Genomic DNA, 22,291 nt, shown 5'->3' with positions numbered 1-22,291 from the left:
GCTTTTAATAGAACTCTTTCAGTGTTGTAGGAATGTATCACCTCTTACTATTAAGACTCTTTGTACAATACTGGAGACAACAGATGCTAGGAAAAATCCCTTTTAATTTTTTAACCTCTTCTTTGGATCAAGTCCTTTGCAGTTCTTCAATTAGCAAGTGGTCACGGAGGAAGAACCACAATGCGGCACTACATGGTTCACCAGGTGGAAACGCGTGGTATTCTCAGGAATATATGGATTAGAGCGTCTTGATCTTGGCAGAATCTGCCACAAAAGATAATTACCTTGCTTAACATATTTGGTGACTTGCTTCTCCCAAGATAAATTTATAGCCATGTTTGAGGGAGATCCAAAGTTGCACGGAACATGTCATTGACATAGCAAGTTTGAAAACTGTCTCCCTCGTATAAATTAGATTGTACCAAGGCAAGTGTATGCCACCAGCCAGATGTGACATCTTGCACGAAATGATCTTCTGTAGGGAGTTCGGCAGGAACACTTCTGTCCAAGGCATCACCCAAACCAAGCTGCAAGGAATGACAGTCATATTACTAATATGCTCATCCCTCTAAATCCCCCACCATTAACTATGAATATCCCTCTAGCTCCCTCAGCCCCAATCTTTTACCTTTTACATTGTGAATAATTATGATCCCTTTATGTGCACAAGGCTCTGCGAAAGACTTGGTGCACAATCTGTTCTTATTTTACCACTCCCCCCTCATCTCTTATTAAAAATTCTCTCATTCACTCACTCACACACATACTTTCACTGTGTCCGAAGTCAATCGTCTTGAATATGAATGGTTAAAGTCTAGACACTGTATGGCAATCTTTACATTCCCTTTCTTAAGGCTAGATTATCCCCATCCTTGCCAATCGATCTCGCCTAATGTAAAGCATCTGATCCACCACTTGTTTATTGTCTTTCTGAAAGGCCTTTGGCTGCAAATGTTTGCTTGCCCACATTAGAGGCATAACAAAACTTTAAGACGTGCTTCTCCTTCAACAACCATTGAGCCAAGCCCTCAAAGGAGATGGAAGTGCTTTTGAGTGAAATGCTCGAGGCTGAAACAAAAATGGAAAAAACACATATGAAGGAGCCAGACTATTGCTCCAGACTATTGCTCTTGATAGAGACCAAGTGTTTTGTCCAACTGTCTCATCTATGTTGGCTGATCCTTCAAATCTGAAAGTCTTTTGAAGTTTGCTATATGGAAGAATCCATCCCATGCATTTCGAGCCCATTCAACCAGTTTCTCAAGGCAACATCTGTGCCTTATTCTTTACTTTATACATGGGTGCCAATATATCTGAAGCATCTTTGGGCATACCTTCTATCAAGTACTTTGCTCCTCAGATTAGACTAGTGAGCATGTGGAAAGTGATACTTGTAATCATAGAAGCATTGTCCAGGCAAAGCTCATTGCTAGACACAATGTCCCTCAAACCCTTACCAAGTAGGATGTTCTTTATCATAAATGACTAGAGATATAGTTGCTGGATCCTACTTATCATCAATTCATGGAGCCGAACTTTCTGCAATCCCCTAGAAGATAAGTGAAAGAGGAAAGCGAGGCTCAAACAATGGCTTTCAGCAGTGACTGCAGCCACCCCAGCTAGCACAGCTGCATTTATATTGTGCATTTGAAGACTACGTCCTCGATTATTAGAGGAGTATTTTTTCCACCTTATTATCCTCGTGTTTTCTCTTCTCTGTTGTATGTATGGTTTCTTGTTTTTACTCGTCATTGTTAGATATATTACATCATCTGATCACTGACCAAGCCACATTTCACTGCAGAATCAAAATGCAGAGCTTGCAAAGTCTCTTGGAGCAGTGCAGTGGGAACTTGAAGATCAGGTATGTTTTTGTTTTCCTGTCTGCCTTTCATTGTATCCGAGCTTTGATTTCAAACCGAGTATATTTATGATATAGACGGCTGATTAGCTTGAAGGATTTGCAATGAGTAACGTTAGGGTGTGCACAGGGACATAGGAAGTAGTTTCTCCCTGTTTCTACTTAGACTAATCATAAATATTTATAGATGCTATATGTTTACTGTGCCAGATTGCTCAATTCTTGAGGGTCCGAAGTATGGTTGAAGCAAAAGATGTTGTGAAATCAGGTATTGTTTTCAAATATCCTTTACCATGCACTTGTTCTGGATGCAAAAATTGCAATATATCTGCTGCTCACAGTAGAGATGAGGGCATGCAAAGTTTTGAGATGCAAACGAATAGAAGGCATCCAAATGGTTTCCTTTCTTTTTCCCCCGCAAACATTTGAATGGACAAGAAGCAAGATGACTGCATTATGAACTCTCAGGGGAAAGGGCAGCCATATATGTAACTCAAAATCATAGAAACTCTGCTTGCTGATTTGTGTATAAATTTATGAATACTAAAGTGACAAGTCTTTTGGTATGCTAGCTGCACCTAGTTTTATTTTCAGTGACATGAATTGAGATGCTGAAATGGGTGCCCAAGGTGAGGGCTAGCTAGGCCAAGCTAGGGTGTAGTCCAAGTTTATTTTGACGCCAAGTCCTGCAAAACGACAACGGATTAAGAAGTTCATATTTGGGGAGTTGGCGAGCTCACCACGTGGTCGTAGATCTAGTATAAAGGATCACTCTTCAAGTCTGAGGTTAGCCAAGCATGTATCCATGGCCACAACTCCATGTCCCATACCACGTTGAGTCCACCAGCCCGGGTGTTAGACCATAGTAGATATAGGCCTGCTCAATGTACCGGTATCCCAAGGACCTCATTATGAGTAATTCGAATTTGTGCATTAATTTATGGATACTGAATTGACAAGTCTTTTGGCATGGGATTTGCTCCTAGTTTTGATCTTCAGTGACATGAATTGGCATCCTAAAATGAGCACCCAAGGTGAGGGTTAGCTAGGCCCAAGCTTGTGTGTAGTCCGGTTTCTTCTTTGACGCCAAGTCATGCAAAATGACCATAGATTAAGAAGTCCAGATTGGGGGAGCTGGCGAGCATCCAGCTGCAGATTCAGTATGAAGGATCACTCTCCAAGCTTGAGGTTAGCCAAGCATGTGTCCATGACCGCAACCCCGCGTCCCATACGAGGGGATTCCACCAGTCCAAGTGTTAGGTGAGACTAGGAGTAGGCCTGTTCAAGGTCCCGACATCCCAAGGAGTCCACCATGAGGGATTCTTGTAAATGAGCCAACAAAATAGACTCACCTAGGGTGTTCTTATTCTAAGGGCACCCATATTTCGGACATACTAACTTATTTCTTTTAAAGGGCCTCCCAACAACATTATTCCAGCTCATGTTATGCCTTAGTGTCATAATATTTCTCCCATCACAAAACAACATATACTAGGAAGTTTTGGGTTAGGAAATCGGGAAATTGTCGCTGCACAGATACACCACTCTCCCAAAAGTTGTCATATGGGGAATATATACCAATAGATCTTGTAATCAGACAAGCTCCTTTGCTGAAGCTATTTTGTCAGCTGCACCCAATTTCTCCTTTAGGCTACTTATTTGAAAAACAGGATATAGCTTCATATCAGGAGGTAGTTCCAGCTCATAAGCTGTGTTATTAATTACCCGGATAATCTTGAAAGGTCTGCAATAATGATTTATAGCTTACAAACCTCACCATCATAGAGCTTCAGAATCTTTTGGGATTTTGAGACTGGCCTTTGCAAAATATAGGGGGTGAGTGCTTTGCATTTGCATAAGACTAAGCTCTATCTTAAGCTAGGCGAAGGTCTTCCTTTGCAAATTGCAACCTGTCTTGCTGCAATTGCAAAAAATCAGCAGCCGCACGAACCTTTAGGTTCTGCAGTCCAACCCTCCACGGAGCATTAGGCTGAAATCCATTCATAAAGACAAATGGACTCAGCTTAGTGCCTGTATTTTTCGCATTGTTATATGCAAACTCAGCTATGGGAAGATATTTGTCCCAATCAGATTGCTTTTGAGAGACATATGCATGAAGCATATCCTAAAAAAATTGATTAAGTTGCTCTGTCTGTCCGTTTCACTCTGGTTGTTCTTATGAACTCACATCGAGTTAATTGTCCCATTTCTTGAACACTTCTTGCTAGAAGTGACTCATGAACTTAGGATCATGATCAATGACAATCGCAGCTGGAAGCCCATAAAGACGATACAATTTCTCCACAAACACCTATACCAGTTGTGGGGCAGAAATTGTGCTATCTTGGTTCCACAATCACCCATATGGCATCATGTCCATGTTTAAGTGGCAATCCGATAGTAAAATTAGTGGAAATGCTTTCCTCTTTTTTATCTGCGATTTACAATGGATGTAGCAAATCTCCTTGTCTCAAACGTTGTGCTTTATTGACTTGGCATTGCTGACCTTCTCAAACATAAGTTCGACATCAGTTTGCATCTGTGGCCAATAAGAATCTTGTTTAACCAAAGACAATGTTCGTTGACGCTAGGATGCCTAGCACAAGGGGTGTCACAACACTTAAAAAGAGGACTTTTTCCCTTGTGTCTTGGACATTTCGTATGCCAACTTTGCCTTTTGGAACAAGAGACCAATAAAATACTGATTTCGAATCTCTTAAACTCGAACCAACCTGGCTCATCGGTGCATGCTCCAACCTGGACGTGTTGCCAAATATGGCTGAAAGTAATGATCATGCTCATACATGCCTTTCAAGGGATAGAACTGATCTCTTTCAAGGGATAGAAATAGATCAGATCGGATCTAAGTATACTCATAGAGTTCACCAAATTAATACCCTTTTGTATCAGATTTTAAGAGTCAAAATCCTACATAAGCTCATATTATCTAGCCTTACGGCATCTAGAAGTACTTGAGTGGTGTGTTATGCACACACAGCACAAACTTGGAGTCGTATACGCAATGCCTCAAATTCTTCAATGCATGAACTATAACAAATAGCTCCTTTTCATATAGAGGATATTTGAATTGTGGTGTTATTACCTTCTGACAAAAAAAATTTAGGTTAAACATCCTAGAACAAGGTTGCACCAATGTTATAATCAATGGCATCCGTTTCAACCACAAATGGTTTACTTGGAGCACACAATTTGCAATATAAGCGCAATGTTCATCGCATGCTTCAATTCCCTAATGCATGCATCCAGAGCATCCATCCAAATGACAGGTCTATTCTTGATATGTTTGTAAGGAATTCCTTTCTCTCATCCCTTTAAAAGATTGGAGACAAGTGATGAAGGTTTGTAAACACTGAGTTAATCTTGAAAAGGATCTCACTTTTGTGACAGTATGTAGAACTAGCCCCTCATTTACTACCCGGACCTTTTCTGGGTCAATGCGGATACTATCAACAGAAATGATATGCAAAGATAAAATAGTTTTCTTTTGAAGAGTCACGTGCCATCATTTTCACATATAGAATCTCTCTTTGGAGGATATCAAAACTAGTTTCAAATGTTCTATATGGTTAGATACGCTACGGTTGTACATAAGTATGTCATCAATAATTTTGATGGCAAACTTTCCTAGATATAGGATTAAATATATCAGTCATCATTTGTTGGAAAATAGCGAGTGCATTTGTGAGTCCAAATGGTAAAACAAAAACTCAGATGCCCGTAAGATGTACAAAACCCCATCTTAGGGACATCCTCCTCCCTAATACTTTGATGGTATCTCGCACGTAGATCAAGCTTGGTGGAATATGCTACATCATGCAAGCGATCTATTTAAACATCTTCGGCAGAGAACATTTAGTTTTCACGATCGTTGCTAGAGCATATTTTACATCACTTTCTAATACTACCATTTCAGAATCTCAAACTGCATGGAATGCACCTTTTAGATGTTCAGTGGATTCTGCAGAGTCACAGCTGCTCTAGAGTCTGTTAGCTGAATTTTCAGACTGCAGGGAATGCATTTGTTAGATGTTCAATGGATTCTGCAGAGTCACAGCTGCTCTAGAGTCTGTTAGCTGAATTTTTGGATGTGTTTCAATCTGAGTTACTTCCCCTCAGGTGTGAACCATAAAATAGATCTTCTTTCTAAAGCTTAGCTAGTTCTCCTTCCGAAAAAGTTGCTGTGCTAGCTACGGGAGTGGTACGTAGAGGTTGCCGGTGCTCCATGGGAAAAGTTCAAGCAACTGCATAGATTGAGTCTCAAAGAAAAATGAAATTGCCAGGAAATTATCTGAATATATGCCTATGGGACATTTGTCCCATTAAATTTTCTTGAGGAGCACTAGTCATTTTGCTGGGCAAAAAGGATAGTACCATGCAAATATGCATGGAATGCTAGTATGTCCAAAATCCACTAGATGACATTCCAAATCCATGGAATGAGCTTTACACATTGAAGACTTACGTCGGTCTAAGAATTTTAGATTATGATTACTATTTAAAACTGAAATATTAGAATGAAGTGCTTCTTAATGCATGGAAAATGGCTATTTTTTTGGCTTATAATTACTCTATACATCGGATATAGTATTTGACCTTGTTTTAAGGGTCTAACACTTGGACCTAGCCCCATCATCAATGCCAGCTCTTGCTATGACCGTGGGGCCATAACAAATATTGTAGCATCTTATCCATCATATGCATGCCAAGGCTGATGGCTTGAACTTGTGATTGGACTGATGTAAAGCGAAGGCTGCTTTGATTTTGTTTGAGATGCTAAGCTTGATAATAAACTAGTGATGCCTTGCATGTTCCCTCTTTGGCGACTGCTTCTTGTAATATAGAAATACATGGATTTCAAAAGCCTTTGTGTCTTGCATTTGCTTTGTTGCCCACTTGCCTGAGATTTTCTTCCCAGACTAGGGACTTATCTTCATGCTTGATTTCCTAGCATCTCTTTTGGCAAGAGTTATGGTTATTTGGGGGATATGCCTATGTTCAGTTCTTTAGTTGCTATTGTTATTGAGCACTGTGGTCCTTATATCATGCCGTAACTCTCAGATGTATGGACACTCCTCTGTGGATATTTATCATTTCTTACATTCCTCCCTGCATCGCTCCCTTCAGGATGCACACTTCATGGGAGATCTTCCTGCGGACTAGCTGGAAGTGTTCTTTCACTGTTTTAAGTTTGCTGTACTACTCTTCACTGGAGCAGCAATGATGCTCTTTTTTCATCTTCTTCTACTTTATGAGTAGTAGCTGTCCCACTTTCGGACAGCTATGAATGTACATTCTTCTTAAGGAAAGGTTCTTTAAATAAAAAAAGTGTTTACGCGCGCTTGCATGCATGTATGTATGTCTTGTATTCAGTGGAAACTCTCATCGAGTGATATCCACAGCTGAGCACGTTGTTGCTCCTGGATGCTGTTCAATAACCTGCCTATGCAGAGTATCTCTTCAGCCTGTTGCAACTGTGCAGATGAATATGCTTGTGGAAGATTTATGGTCATTAGTTTTGTGCGCTTGTTTTAAAGACCAAGGGGATTGGTCAAGACTTGGCATCTTTAGGAATACATGTAGCAAAAAATACTTAAACATGAGTGCATGTCGTGATTTTCCTGAGATCAATGAATCCTTGTAATTTTAGTTTGTTGTTTTCACTTCAAATTAGTTTGTATCCCACATGGATTGGAAACCATATAGAACCGGCAAACATATGGGTCTAGAATTGAATGACTTTGTAAATTGTTGAGTTGTGAAGGCCCAAGAATGAGCATGGTCCCCTGACTAAAAGTCCATTCTGCTTTGCCTATTTTGTTTTTCCACATGGAACTAGAATTGCATCCAGTAGATAATCAAAGTAATGCCTTAATACCCCATCTTTCAATGTGCTGAGTAAGAAGTACCTTGTTGTTGCAACATACTTTGAAAAGGAAGTACACATCTCAATGTCTGCTTTGTGCCATGACAGAGCTGGAGAGGAGGCTTGCCAAAGTGCGCCATGAGTTACAGGGCAATCAGCAAAATGAAGAGGTAATGACTTTCTCTAGACAAATAAGCATATGGCCGTGGTGGGAATGCCCCCTCCAGGATTGACTTTGATGGGTTTGGACCTTGTCTGATTGAAAGATGCAGTCTGTGTTAATTTTACATGACGAGCTCAGGCATGTTCGTGCATTTCTGGTTAATTTAAAAAGGAGCATAGGCGACAAGAGTCTGTTATTAAAAAGGTTTCTTCCCGCTTTCAAAACATCTAGTACGAAAGCTTTGCATGGTAATGTGCTCCAGATGGCAGCATGCTAGAGATTTTGTTGTCAATAAATCATACGTACACAAGGTTTGGACGTACTAATTCTTGGCTAGGAAGTGGTTTGTATTTAGTGTCATCAAAGGTAGACATATGTGCTTCACAGGCAGAACATGTACCACGTGGGTATCTCAACACTACTTACACCACAGTGAGATCTCAGATTTGGCTACTTAGGAAGAGATTTATTTTTCTTATTAAGTAGGGTTTTGGTATTTCGGTTAATGATCAGAATTAGTGTTTGATCACATTTGCATATGCAGCAGCCCCAACATCAAAATTTTCTGTTTTTGTGCTTCTCTTCTGCACATATTCTTAGGCAAATATTATTAAAAATTTCATTTTCCTCTCACATGGGAGCTGCAACACAGGCTTACTTCTGTTGAAACTGTTCTGTATAGAGATGAACGCTCAGCGAATGTAATCCAGCTGTAATCACATATGTGAATTTCTACGTGCCTTTGATTGTAGTTCAACAATTGTATAGTATACTGTTACACTTTCCTAGGCATGACAGTGTGTTTACTGTAGCTCTTAGTTGACACAATGAAAAATGGTGCACTTACTACTGTGAATAATATTCTAACAAGTACCCTGTACTCCTAGGCAGCAATCTATGGAGCCGTTTTTGATTTTGCAAAACCTTGAGGTTGAGATCCACTTCAAATTCCACACATGTGGAGGTTCCTTACTCCTACCAAAAAAGAAAGACTACACAAATGGTGAATTGATGAGGATGACCATCTAACTTAGCACTTCGCCCTTGTCCAGCCCGCCCCCCCCCTCCCCCCCCCACACACACACACGCACATACACACTGGCCCTGCCCCCGCATCCCTTCTTTCTTCTTTTTGAAGATGTCGAACACTTAGTTATATTGTAATAAATTATTTGGCAATACTTTTGTATATTGGGGCCAAGTGATCTCTTGATGCAACATTAGCAATATATATGCTGGGGAACCTCTCTTTTCCTTGAACAGAAAGCCTGGTTTCCCTCTGTGAGCCAAGCAATCGTGGGGCACACCCGAGGTGGTTTTGTTGAGGCAGTGATCCGGGGAATGTTTGTGCAAATACGTTGAGTTGCCGGACATCACTAGAGGCCATGCTGAATAGACTCGTTGATAGTGTTAGTGTAGAATTACATGTGTGGTCTCTCCCCATCTACTCTAGCCTTGGGCCAAGGGGGGGGGGGGGGGGCAAAGGGGGACTCTTTCTGATGACAGCTAGAAAGAATAAGAAATCTTCTGCAGCTGATGACTTGATTAAAGCAGGGTCTATGTGGAGAGGAGGGCAATTGCAGACTGTTGCTGAAGCTAGTGCCTCACATGAGGGCCTCCATGGAGGAAAGCTCAAAGCATCTACTGATCTGGGTATTTCAGGAGAATAAGGGCATTGGGTCTAACTAAGCGGCTTGATTTGGCTAGAACCACACCCTTGGGTTTCCCAATGGACAACCTTGAATGGGCACAACCCTCCCATAACCAAAATTCTCCACTGCAGCTGGTATAGAAGACTAGTTGGCATCGCATCAATAAGCCTCTCTTGCTCTTCAATCACCTGACCCTTCACCAAGTTATCTCCTCTCAGAGTAAATATTCTACATATCTTTCGGATTTATTGGTCCACCATCCGATATCTTGAAGAATGGGAAGGGATTGCGATTGGTTGTCCCTTACTTTGAAGGGAACTCTGGTTGTTTGCTCTTTGTAACCTGCTCCTTCATAGTTTTTCTCACTTCTTGTGTAATAAACATAATGAAGGGGAAAATTATTGGGCGTAAGCACTAGATACAATGAGCTAGAAAGGGCTATTAGGAGGATTTGGGGAAGGGCTATAAAAGCCCCACCTCCTCTCATTTGTACACATGATTGATTTTCTAACCAACCCCAAAACACCCCCCAATCTACTTAGTCTATGTGCTCTCCCTTTCAGCCTCAACCTCTCTCTCTCTCTCTCTCTCTCTCTCTCTCTCTCTCTCTCTCCCCTTACCCAAATCCCCCCAACACACACACACACACACACACACACACACATTTTTTGGTGAAAATTCTTTTGCATTATATTACAGAGGCGTTATCCCAAAAAGCATGGAAAAGTGCCCAAATACATCAAGAGAAGATTTCAAGAAATGACAAGTATACATCATAGTCTATGTACTGAGTTTGCAGACAATCATGAAAGGATTGTTGCATAGAGCACCTGAAAAAAGAGAAAAGTGAAAATGTTGGATCACCCATAGAGTCCAGAGTGCCCAATAGCGAACCCAAGTGAAAAATAGATCAAACTCCTGTCTAGGTGGGTAAATCCCAAAAAGCCGGAAAGATTATCCAAAAATAGCATTTGGAAATCTGGTTCTCAAACGCTGCCTAAGGAATCCCAAAAAATGAGGAGTATGGGAGCAATGCCAAAGAAGATGAGGCACAGATTCCCGTGGAGCCAAACATCTACGACAAGTAGTCGGAGCAATGTTCCTGCGTGCCAAAAGTTGCCCAGATGAAAGAACTCCTAATAAAACTTGCCATAGAAAGACTTGTTATCGGAGTGGAATTTTTGAAAACCACATCTGTCTCAATCTTTTCCGCCACCACTTAGCAGTGTGATTCATTCACCAAAGCTGATTCGCCTTGTGGGAAACCCACGGTGGAGGCAAAAGTGCCTTACGTAAAGAAGAGAAGTAATATATGACAGCCGCAAAGGGCAAGAAGATGACTTTGGAGAAGAAAGAGTCCAGTCCTGGAGACAGTCCTCAAGCTCTAAAGGCGGACTGGGCTGAAAAGGCTGAAGCATCCTAGTAATAGTTTGCCACATGAATCTGTAATGCATACCAAGACCAAATTTTGCAGTAGCCAAAGGAAAAAGCAAGGGGAATCCCATTATTGTGGATGACATCTGCAACTAAGTGGATTCCCTTTAATCTAAGGAAATTAGAGCGTCAAGGCTCTTGTACTGCCAACGAGGGAACAAAAGCCCTCGACCAATGTTTGCTCTCGGCTCGGAGAGAGGAATCGTGGCCATGCCATTCAAAGTGAGAAAGGACATGCCTCCAATTCAGTAACTTACGAGAGACCAAAGGACAGCCTTTAATCTTGCCATCAACACAACCCAAAATAAAATCCCATTGTGTAGGCTGCCAATATCCAAAAGTAGGAGTCGTGAGCTGTAAAAGCAAATAGCATATCATAACAGCCCAAGGCTGAGAACCTTGCAAAAACTGCAGCATCATTTTTCCCTTGTGGGCAAGAATATGCACTTGAATGTCAAGGATATTCAACCCCCCCATACATTTTGGCGAACCGAGATGCTTTAGTGAGAGTAATCCTCTTTTTGCGATGTTTAGAACGTCAAAAAGTTTCCAGAACATTGGACATAAAAAAAGAAAGTTCTGCCTTATTGAACATTATCAGAGGTAAGTAGAACTGGATATAGGCCACCAGAATTAATTGAACAATGCGTAACTTGACATTTAGAGGCCATGTTGCCAGCTTCCAATATTCAAGCTTTTTGTTCAATTTTGCTAATATCCAGTCAGCTTGTTGGCGACGAGTAATCGACCAACCCAAAGGATAGCTCAAATGACGAACTATTTGATTGGGTGGGACAATTTCCCTTGGCCATAAAAGAGTATGACAATCTTTCGAATGCAAAGGCAATAACTTAGATTTCTGGAAATTTACATGAAGACCAACTGCCAATCCATATAGAGATAAAGCCTGCATCAAGCAAGCAAGATCCTGCTCTGTATCTTGAGGAGTAAAAAATGAATTATTTGCATAAGCTTGAGCTATCAAAGTACTGCTTCCTTAAATTTCCAAACCATGAAGTATATTAGATGCTATGAGATGATCCATGTATTGGGATGAGTGGCTATGGCATATTAAAGTGCACTAAGTGGACAGTCCTGATGGACCGAATAGTGAAGAGTCCATGCAATATCTCCAGCTGAAAAGTCTTCACCACTCTAGGGCTTTGAAATGAATCAGTAGCTTGAGAAAGACGTGGATAAACGTGTCCAACTGTTGGTGGATGACCTTGGGGGTTCCAAAATGCAAACCCTAATGGAAAAGTAGCAAGAATATGCCTGGAAATGTAGAACTGAGTGAACCCAAGTCAAATAACAGCAAGTAGATACCATGAAGTGCAAGAATGAGCCAGTAGAAGCTGGTGCAGGTCCGAAATCCTCAAGAAGGTAGCTGGAGGGGCACCAAATGCAGCTATATATCTTGAAATGTGTGAAGCGCTGCTGCAGCTTGGTTATGAGAGATCACCAAGTCCTAGGGCGTCCACTCTCGTCGCCATCTGTCATGATATTATCTACACCCCCCACGCCATTTGGAAGCACGGGATGTCAAGATCTATGGTGTTGGAGATATCATAGCCAAAGAGAGTGTTGATGTGATGTGTTGGTGTGTAGTACTAGGAGATCTAGTACTAGTTCACGTGTGAGTCATGTGTGAGTGCCATGTGTCACTATGGGACTTATCCCATATGCACTTGGTGCAAGCGTGTGAGTGTGTAGCCTATATAAGGCTTGTACTTCTCTTGTCATGCCATATTTGTTGACTGAATGAAAGCCTTCATGTTTTCTACATTTGTGTACCACCTCTTCCCTCCGTGGCCCATCTCTGTGTCTCACTCACACCATGTTTCTAACATAGCATCAGAGCTGGTTCACCCTGCCATAGCTGCCTTGCCACGTCATCCTAGACCTAACCTAACCCAAAACTCTAATTTTGCTTAAGCCCTTCTTCCTGCAGCCGCCTCAGCTCTGCTCATTTCCACCTCAGATTCAGCATCATTTTCGTCTCCTTTCAGCTGCTTTCTACCTTTTAGGGTTTCTGCACAGCCGTCTTCACCGCTCCCTCCATAGCCGCCTCTGTTTTGCAGCTTCTTGCATCTATTTCTGCCAATATAATCTCTCCACGGCCTGCTGGTCGGCCTGTTTGCAAGTGACGCATGCACACGTGCTGATTCGAAGCATTTCCATTGCCGCTTTTAGGGTTTGCAGGTCACTGCAGCAGAAATCAACCACCTACCAGCATTGGATTTTCGAGGTCTTTTGGAGGTTTTTCAACCTGTTTTGGAGCTTCTGCTTGCATTTTCGACTTGTTCTAGGGTTGCTGCTGCAGAACCGCCTTCAACAGAGCCGTTTTTGGGGCTGCTCCTAGCCTCACTCATCCAAAATACCCGATTCTTGGCCTGGTGACCCGCTGGTGCATTTTGGTACACCTATACCTCTACTACAGCATCTCAGTATAGCTAGGCCTAGATGTTCCAAGCAGTGATGCTGAAAGCCATCTCCCAAACATTGTCCCTTGGAGACGAAACTGGACGCCATTAGAAGGGGGAGTTGCATCTTGTGCCTGATCCAGAAGTTGCTCTGTCCATGGGTCTTGAAAGTTGGGGTAACCATGTCAACAGAAGGCGTGGTCTCCCTTTGTCAACCAGGCTGCCATGTTCCGATTAAAATCCCTCTGCAACCTCTGCAATCGAACCACTTTTTGAAGGGTCCCTTGCTAGACCCCCTGTGTTGTGGGATAGCTTTGCAGGTAGTGTAAGATCATCTCTGGATCTCCACCCTTGCAGTGGTGTCAATGCCGATCAATGTGCTTCTGCTCCAGCCAGGGGCCAATGGGCAACGATCTAGAAGTAGTAGGAAATTTCCTATGGCCAACAAGACTATTACAAACTCAGCTAAATACATAGTCTACATACATTTCATCAAGGTCGTGAACATAGTAGGAGCGTTTGTTAACACTAGTTTGACAACATGACGTAAAAGTATCTTGGGACACTTTTGTGTGAGCAACTTCAAAGAATTTTATTGATACATTGACGTTGTCTTTCATTTTGTCTTTTGGACAATGATTATTTAGTATTAAAGCAAACTCGATAAATTCTTTAAACACAATGGACTCCTCCATGATTCCCAATTCAATGCTAAATCTATTATAAATTAGTGCTAAAGACGTGCAAAAAGGATGGTCTAACCATGCTGTATGATTGTTTCTTGGCATACCAATAGTTTTCCCATGATGTCTTGGTTATGTACAAAGAAATTATTAAATAATTTTTTTTCAAACTTGCTATACTGACCTCTATTCACGATGGTGTAATTATGATATATGATTTCCCCCCCTCCCCAAGCCAATAATTGTCTACATAATATTAGCATAATATAGATTGAGCACAAGAATGGAAATCATCATTGTTTTTGTGAGAGGTTGTTTTTGTTCAAAACCTTTAAAAGAACACTTCTATGTCCTGTTATGGTATGAAGCTAGTGTTAACCTTGGAATTGGTAATGATCTGTTCTAGTTATAAACTCAAATTTAGGTACATAAATAATTTATGTCCGCACTTAATGACACCCTATTGAAGGTCTATTTTACTAAAATACATAGCTCCTTGCAACTAATCAATGATTTTATCTTATTCGGGGCAGATAATCTACACATAAGCACATAGACCCATCTTTTTTAAGACTAAAAAAATTGGAGAGCCCAAGGTGAATTACTAGGCTGAATGGTTTTAGACTATTGTCATTCCAGACTCATTTGGGATCCCCTACCTTATGGATCGAGACAATGATGTTAAGAGTCTAGGTGTGAGGGAAACCAGTATAAACTGCTTCATTAAATAGCTTTGCTAAGATCGGGGCTAGGGTGCTAAGTCCATGTGCAATGTACTCAATCCATAGCCACTCATGATCTTTGGCTTGGTCATTGTGTAGCTTGAGGGTTGTGTATCACTGGCGGTGAAGAGTGAACAAGAGGTAGGTCGAGGTAGTTGTGGAGTCTAGTGTTGGTTGATAGGGATGTCATAGAGGGTGCATGCATATGTGTGTCAGATGGTCAAGCTTGTACGTCTGCTCAAGAAACTTTTGCTAGGGAGTTATAGCTTAACAAAATGTCCTCGTACTAGCGAATGAAGTCCCTCTTGTTCCGATGAACTAGACGATGATATTCTCATTTTGTCTCATTGACCCCCCACGATACACATAGATCTACTTACCCCATTCACTAAGGATCTCTATCGAGTAGTTCTGGGTCTCTTCACATAGACTTCGTATCGAGAGCGGCAGAGTAGAGCGACTACCCAGGGAAAGGCACATATGCACATTATGTGACATGCAGGAGGTTTGAGACAGAGAAGTACTTCATCTTCAGGTGTCCTGTTTACTATGAGATCCGAGGGTGTTTCTACTGTCTCTTCAGAGATAGCTATGGGATTCTAGCCCGATTCCTCTCCTACCCAGACTAGCGACGTTTGGCAGGTTTCATTCATGAGGTACTCAGACACCGCGAGAGGATACTTTGAGCACAGAGACAGGAGCATACTTTTTCCTTGGCTGATCCCTCTCAGAGCTTTATCACGGAGTTTTTTCAGCCAGAACACATGGACCCCCATGAGACGAGGCCTCGACATGACCGTGACTTGGGAGCCAATGACCCAACAGCTCAGACAGAGGGTTGACACACAGATCACACTTGGGGACATCCCCTCCCTGTTTACAGTTGGAGCCCGACCGATAGGAGTCACGGTAGCTCTGGTTAGACACAAAGCTATGACCAAGAGACGTGCCAGGGCTACACCTGTGAGTGGCCGACAACACTCTATCGCCGATTTCATGCCCCCATTGCCTCATCCACCCTGATGTCCTGATGATGATGATGATGATGATGATGAGATTGATATATAATCGACCATTGACACGACTATGTTATACTTAGGACTTAGTACTACCATTCTGCATTTTTTGCATTTTGCATTGGTGTGGATGCTCGTTTAGTAGCTTCACCACCACAGCTCGTTTGTACCAGGTTTTTCATAGTCTCATAGACCCATCGGTCTTTCGAAGACTTTAATAAACTTTCTTTCTTTCTTTCTTTCTCCTTCTCAGTCGGAAGGTGATGTTGATGCGGTGGTGTGGGAAAAAGACTATAGAGCGGCATCATGAAGGCAACATGTGTTCAGGGTGGCTCTATCCTCCGGTATCATCAATACCAACAAGCATAGCAAAGAGACGGGCAGTGTATGTATGAGTTAATTTGTGATTAAAGCGAATCATCTGATAGGTGGTGTATGTGTGGTGGGATGTGCTCGATGACGGGAGTGGGATGGACAAGCTAAAAAAGTAGGTATGGTCCACTCTGGATTGGGGTGGTGGGATGTAGAAATCTGTGATGTGAGAGGCAAAGGCAAGGGATCCCATGAGGTAATCTACACTGGAACCTCGTTCACACGGAAAACAAGTGACTCTACCAGAAGAAGGCCATCTCTCTAGACCATTTTAGATAATGAGATCATGCATGATTGGGGCTCGTCGATCTACAAAAACACGGGAAATACGTGGCTCATCTATATCAATGTTAGGCAATATGATCGAGTCATGCTGAAAGTCAATGATCTATGCATGCGGTCTACAGTCTTGGCAATGGAAGTCTCCAAAGAGAATTTTCCTGCGGCTTGAGAAATACAATATGTCAAAAGTATGAGTTCGTATATGACGATGCCTGACCCTCCTCTCGAAGATCCCTGGGAAAATATGGGGGCTCTAGGGGAAAGTAGCAAATGCGATGAAGTTATCTCGCGAAGATGTGCTTCTGGTTCGGATCTATAGGCATTTGGTGTGTGGGTTGCATCGCTCCACGGGTCATCCTAGTGAGAAATGATTGGTATAGAACTACGATGCTGCCTAATCCCCATACCCCACCCTTCTCTCTAGTCTAGTCACGATAGGTTGACTCCCATGTATATCCAAAGACTGGTGGTAGTGGATGCTCTGGGCCCTGGAGAGTCTCTACGTACAAGACAATGTCTCGTCCTTTGTATGGCCTCGAGAAGTTTCGTGGATCTGACCACAAGGTTTCATTACAATTCAAACGGTGCAGGTCAGGGTCTGCCTCCCTAGCTAGGTGCGACAACGTGAGTTTGTCTAGGACTGGTTAAGAGTTGTTTCTCTCATAACACTTCCGCTCCTTACGAGAGGCATCTAGTTGCAGTGTTCTGCAAAGATATCTCGGATCTGCATCTATCGAGCTGTCCCTCGTTGTGGTGGACATGGTCTCCTTGACCTTTGTATCCGATGGGCTATGTGAAGAGTGATGTCTTGTCTCTGGCAGTCCCCTTTGAGGAGGGCGAAGATAGATCGAACCTTGATTGTGTGTGCTCTGGTCACTCTCTTGCCGTGTGTGGACACTGGGCCCCTCGCTCGACAGCACCGTATCGTCTCTCTCTGCTGATCCATACTATCCTTATGTCAGCTAGCTCCTCCTCCACCCCACTATGTCCTAGAGCCGAGTCCCAACTCAAATGCATACAAGCCCGTGACATGTCGCCATGGTCTATTTGCCTCAGCATCTTGCGGTGCGGTCACCTCCTGTTGTTGTGTGATTTGTTGCGATAGTGCCTCTGTGTATTGTTGCATCTAAATTAAATAGAGACCAATGGAGATTTTGGCATGGAAGTGGATGAGTCGTGAGAGTGGACCAATTGAAAGAGGGAGTGCTATCGTCCTTGGATCTCATAGTAGGCTGGGTAGACACATAAGAAATGCTCCTCTGTCTCGACCTCCCCTAGTGAGCATAACCTGCAGATCCGTTGCTCTCTGGGAATGCATGCAGTTCTCCCTCCCTCAATCCCCAACTGATAGGACAACACATGCAGTTGTCCAAATGGCAATCTTTAGTGCATGTGCGACTTCTCTATCCTGGAGGTACTGGGTTTTGATGATGATTCCATTCTCTGATACTCTCAAGAAGTGGTCATGGGATCTACTCGGGTGGTGCATCCATGTTGTACTGAAAAAGGGAAAGCCGGTCCATCTGGATACCTTGACTGACAAACTGTGTGGATACGTGTGCATACTTTATTGGACTTGCTAACCGTTTGGATGACTCTAGTGCTAGCCTCGATAGTCTCCAACTCTAGTGCTAGCCTCATTAGTCTCCAGTGGCTTAAGGCCCAAACTCTATGGAGGAATGTCGCTGTTTGGAAAATGGCATTAATTTGGAGAGGTGTCATGGTGAATTTTACTTGTACTACTTGATGGGGGACTGAGGGCTTAGTTTGAATCATCCTAGATCCCATACTTGATGGGGGACTGAGGGCTTAGTTTGAATTTTACTTGTACTACTTGATGGGGGACTGAGGGCTTAGTTTGAATCACTTGTAGCCGCTCAAATCTCTTCCACTCTCTTGCCAAAGGATCCCTCCCTCAAAAAGGTGCTGCATACATGGCAATTGGCCTCACTAGGGGTTGAAAAGCCATCCCTTCTCGGCGGATCTTGAAAGTATGCCTGAAAGCACTGCCTCTCTAGTTGGGCCAAAGCTAGGGCCTTGTCCACGTGTGAACGTGCTCTATTCCATGAACCATCCTGAAAAGTGGCTTGTGAAGACTACCCCCAAGTATGTGTAATACTGTACAATCTCCATTGGCTCATCTTGATAAGTGAAGCTATGTCCGTGCAGCAAACCGTGTGAAGTAGTCTTCCAAGGTTTACAGTCAAGTCTCTCTTCTGCAAACACCTCCTTCAGATGCCTCTGTAGTCCCTTTGCTGAAGATGATATAAGGACTATGTCATCCGCATATAGCAATATTTGTATCATCTAGTCAGCCAGCAGTGATTTCTCACCTCCTAGGCGGTCAATAAAGGATGTGATCTCGTCAAGGTAGAGCATGAAGAGAGTTGGTGAAAGAGGGCATCTCTGCTTTACTTCGATGGTCCTCTCAACCCAACTTGATAGGTCTCCTGGGGCACGAACTCTCCCTTTGATGGACTCGTATAGGCTACCCCCCAATCATATCCTATGGAATCTGCATCTCCTGAAGCCTCCTGATCATACAGGATCGTGGGACATTGTCAAAGGCCTTGTGGAAGTCTATAAAGCAAGCATAGACTTTCTAGTGCCTCAATCTCACCTCCTCAATGATAGCCCTCAAGGTGAAGCTATGGTCTAGGGTGGAGTGCTGAAAACCTGCCTGCCCTAGAGCTTGGTTCCCATGTGACTGTAAACGCTGATCTACCTCTCTAATAGGGACCCATAAATCATGGCCAGAGTGTGCTCAATCATAAGAGTGCGGTAGTTCCTAGTGTCCATGTGGCCCCCTTCTTTTTGTATTGGCACAATGGTGGTAGTGCTTCCAGTAGGTGGGAAGCCGGGGCATACAGCATAGGACCTCTTGCCCATCTGCGAAATGCTCAGTCCGTAGTCCCTCATGATCCTTAGCTCTCCGGTTATGGAGCTGACGGAGTGCAGATTGTACGTTCTGTGCGGTGAACAAATGACATATAGTGGAGGACATATCAAGTTGTGCCTTCATCCGGACGTCATAAAGTGAGCTCGCATGTGTGTCAGACCTCTGGATCTGTGATGGGAATAGGTGGCTTCCCCTTAAATAGAAGCTCCCACCCAATGGTAAGATCTCCCCCTTGAAATGATAAAAAAACCACATCCTTCATGTGTGTTGAGGAAGGCCCGCCTCTAATGACGTGTCAATTGTTGGGAAATCCGCTACGCCTCGTGTGTCGTTAGATGGCCCCCTATACATGATTACCTTTTTTTAGATGTGATAGAAGACATGGCACCCTTATATTTACTGTGCCCCCTTTAAGTTGGAAATGTTTCTCCATCCTTCCTTTACCTAGTAGGTGTCACTGTTCACGAAGAATTCGTGCTCTTGAGTAAGTTTGAATGGTACTGTGATTTTTGGCGGCTTTGATATTTTCAGGAATCAACCTCTTGCATGTTTTATCGGGTTGTCCTGTATATGGAGGCATTGTTCACTAGGCTTGACTACCTGCTTGGAAAGCATGGGAGAGAACTTTGAACTCATGTGCCTATCAATCAGCTATTGCTTATTCTGGGCTTTCCATGTCATGAATTTATAAAAGAAGTCACGCTTTTACTCATATTTATCGTTGAGTTGATAGGGCATTTTTATCCTTGATAGTTGCGAGGGAGGAATTTTTAGATGTTCGTAGAGCATTGATTTGTCAGAGCTGCTGTTAAGTTTGTCCTTGGTTGTTTGAGTGGGGCACCCTATACGAATGTTATCTATTCATGTTCTTATGTGGTTTGTTCATGCAGTGCAAACTGGCAAACTGGGCTAAGGCTGAGGTGTATTCGTTTGAGGAAGAGCATTCAGCTCTGTGCCAGAGAATTCAATGCTGTCAAATTCAGGTCAATTTTGCTTTTGAATCCACCTCATGTCACTATTTTACAACTGTAATTGAGGTCCCTTAAGGATTCTGTCAGCTGAGGGCTCTCCTCCTGTCTTGAAGATTCCCTCTTTTCTTGAACAGTGTTTCTTAGGCCTAAACCTATAATTTGTAGCCAAATCCCAAATTATTGCAGAAACATGTGCTTGCAGACAAAGTTATGAGTTTGCCTAAAATCTGTTGTTTTCACAAATTGTCAGCCTAGAATATTATCATCTAGCTACTTGCTTGTCACATATATCAAATTATTGCAGAAACATGTGCTTGCAGACAAAGTTATGAGTTTGCCTAAAATCTGTTGTTTTCACAAATTGTCAGCCTAGAATATTATCATCTAGCTACTTGCTTGTCACATATATGATAGAAATTCATGACCCTTATGTCTTCCATTGACAATCTCATGCCATTTGTTGAATTTTTACTTGGCTTTCTTGAAACTGAGATGTTTTTGCAGGTGAAGGATCTTGAAAGCAAATTAGGAGATTTAAGAGATAGTCGACGTGTACCTTCACAGGCAGAGGTTGAAATAGAAAACCGTCTTGCACAGTTGACAGATCACCTTATCCAGAAACAGGCCCAGGTGATGGTGTGCATTAATTTTTTGCCCTTGAACATGATAGATTTTATCTATCCACGTGATTTGGATATGCATGTAGCCTGGGCATATGCTTTGTAAACCATCATTTATCTAACTGGGTGTATACACAGGTGGAGGCTGTGTCCACTGAGAAAGCTACTCTTGCAATCCGTCTTGAGGTGATGTCAAATGACCTTACCTTTGTTTGAATAATGCTAATGGCGCTCGTTGGCTGGTGTTTCTTTTCTCACATAGTGCATTGTTAACTTCAGGCCATCTCCAATGCATTACAAGAGGAGAGGGCAATGACTCTGTCACGGGTCTCCAGGAGCAAGACGGGGTTCCCAAAGAGCTTTGAATGTAGTGCGTTAGATGAAGACATGGAATATGGGTTGAGCAGGCCTTACAATTCAAAGAATAAGCCTTTTGCATATGAATTTGATGAATCGGCTTCCATAGTCAGTAGCACAAGCAGCCTTGCTTTCCCCCCTGTACTTCGACAATTGGATGCTGTGTTTTCTGCGGGTATAATATATCTGCGCAGGCACCGCTGGGCACATGTATTTGCCTTTGTATATATGATCGGTTTACATTTGTGGGTCTTGTTTATCCTTTTTATGCAGTCCAAACATACTCAAACAATTGGTTTACAAGATCTGGCCTTACCTGGAAATACCAATGGTTTATCAGGTGGCTCCAATGCTTAGGGTTTCTTTTAGTTTTCTTGATAAATATGAAATTTTTTTTGCATTATTTTACCCAGGTCTATCCATGAGTTTTTGGTGATAATGAGCTTCTATGCCGTGTCTATGTCCTCATGCGTGTGTATGCGTTAAGTGGTGCATGCATGCCTTTCTTACACGCATGGCCTTCCTATATCATCTATATAGGATAGCACACGTGCACACACACATGGCCTTCCTATATCATTTATATAGGATATATCCTTGTGTGCACACGCGCGCGTTCATGCACAACATGCGTGCACACACGTGCCCGTGCCCACTCCCGCAGCCTATCATTTATACATGATATATTCTTGCACGCACGTGTTTGTGTGTATAATCTCTCCCCCCCCCCCGCGCCCCCCTCCCTGCCCCCCAATGTGTATGTATGTGTGCGTGTGCCCACATATACATACACAAATATACTCAATAAATTCGATGACTTAATAAAGTAGTAGTTTAAGGAATGAAACGTGGCCATAGAATCAGAAAAATGTTTTTGAAACATGGCCATAGAATCAGAAAAATGTTTTTGATGGGCTTGCAATCTCATTTAGTGCGGAATTTGTAGTTGAAT

At 42.6% G+C, this 22,291-nt stretch overlaps 1 protein-coding gene across 1 annotated transcript in view; it reads left to right on the top strand.

Moving 5' to 3' along the window:
* GC2 (golgin Putative 2) overlaps positions 1 to 21,720 on the top strand; it is a 43,730-nt gene extending 22,010 nt beyond the window's left edge. Inside the window, exons 4-10 of the mRNA XM_087377364.1 lie at positions 1,805 to 1,864; positions 2,072 to 2,129; positions 7,854 to 7,915; positions 20,282 to 20,374; positions 20,867 to 20,992; positions 21,121 to 21,168; positions 21,262 to 21,720. Coding sequence (XP_087233490.1) covers positions 1,805 to 1,864; positions 2,072 to 2,129; positions 7,854 to 7,915; positions 20,282 to 20,374; positions 20,867 to 20,992; positions 21,121 to 21,168; positions 21,262 to 21,696 — 882 coding nt within the window. The 3' untranslated portion in view covers positions 21,697 to 21,720. The remainder of the gene's footprint in view (positions 1 to 1,804; positions 1,865 to 2,071; positions 2,130 to 7,853; positions 7,916 to 20,281; positions 20,375 to 20,866; positions 20,993 to 21,120; positions 21,169 to 21,261) is intronic.
* The last annotated feature ends 571 nt before the right edge of the window (positions 21,721 to 22,291 follow it).

Source organism: Dipteris shenzhenensis, chromosome 7, assembly GCF_047967505.1.
Source record: "Dipteris shenzhenensis isolate YYH24624 ecotype China chromosome 7, Dip_SZ_1.0, whole genome shotgun sequence".
Lineage (NCBI taxonomy): Eukaryota > Viridiplantae > Streptophyta > Polypodiopsida > Gleicheniales > Dipteridaceae > Dipteris > Dipteris shenzhenensis.
Note: the sequence above shows the minus strand (reverse complement) of the source record. Positions and strands in the feature narration are given on the sequence as shown.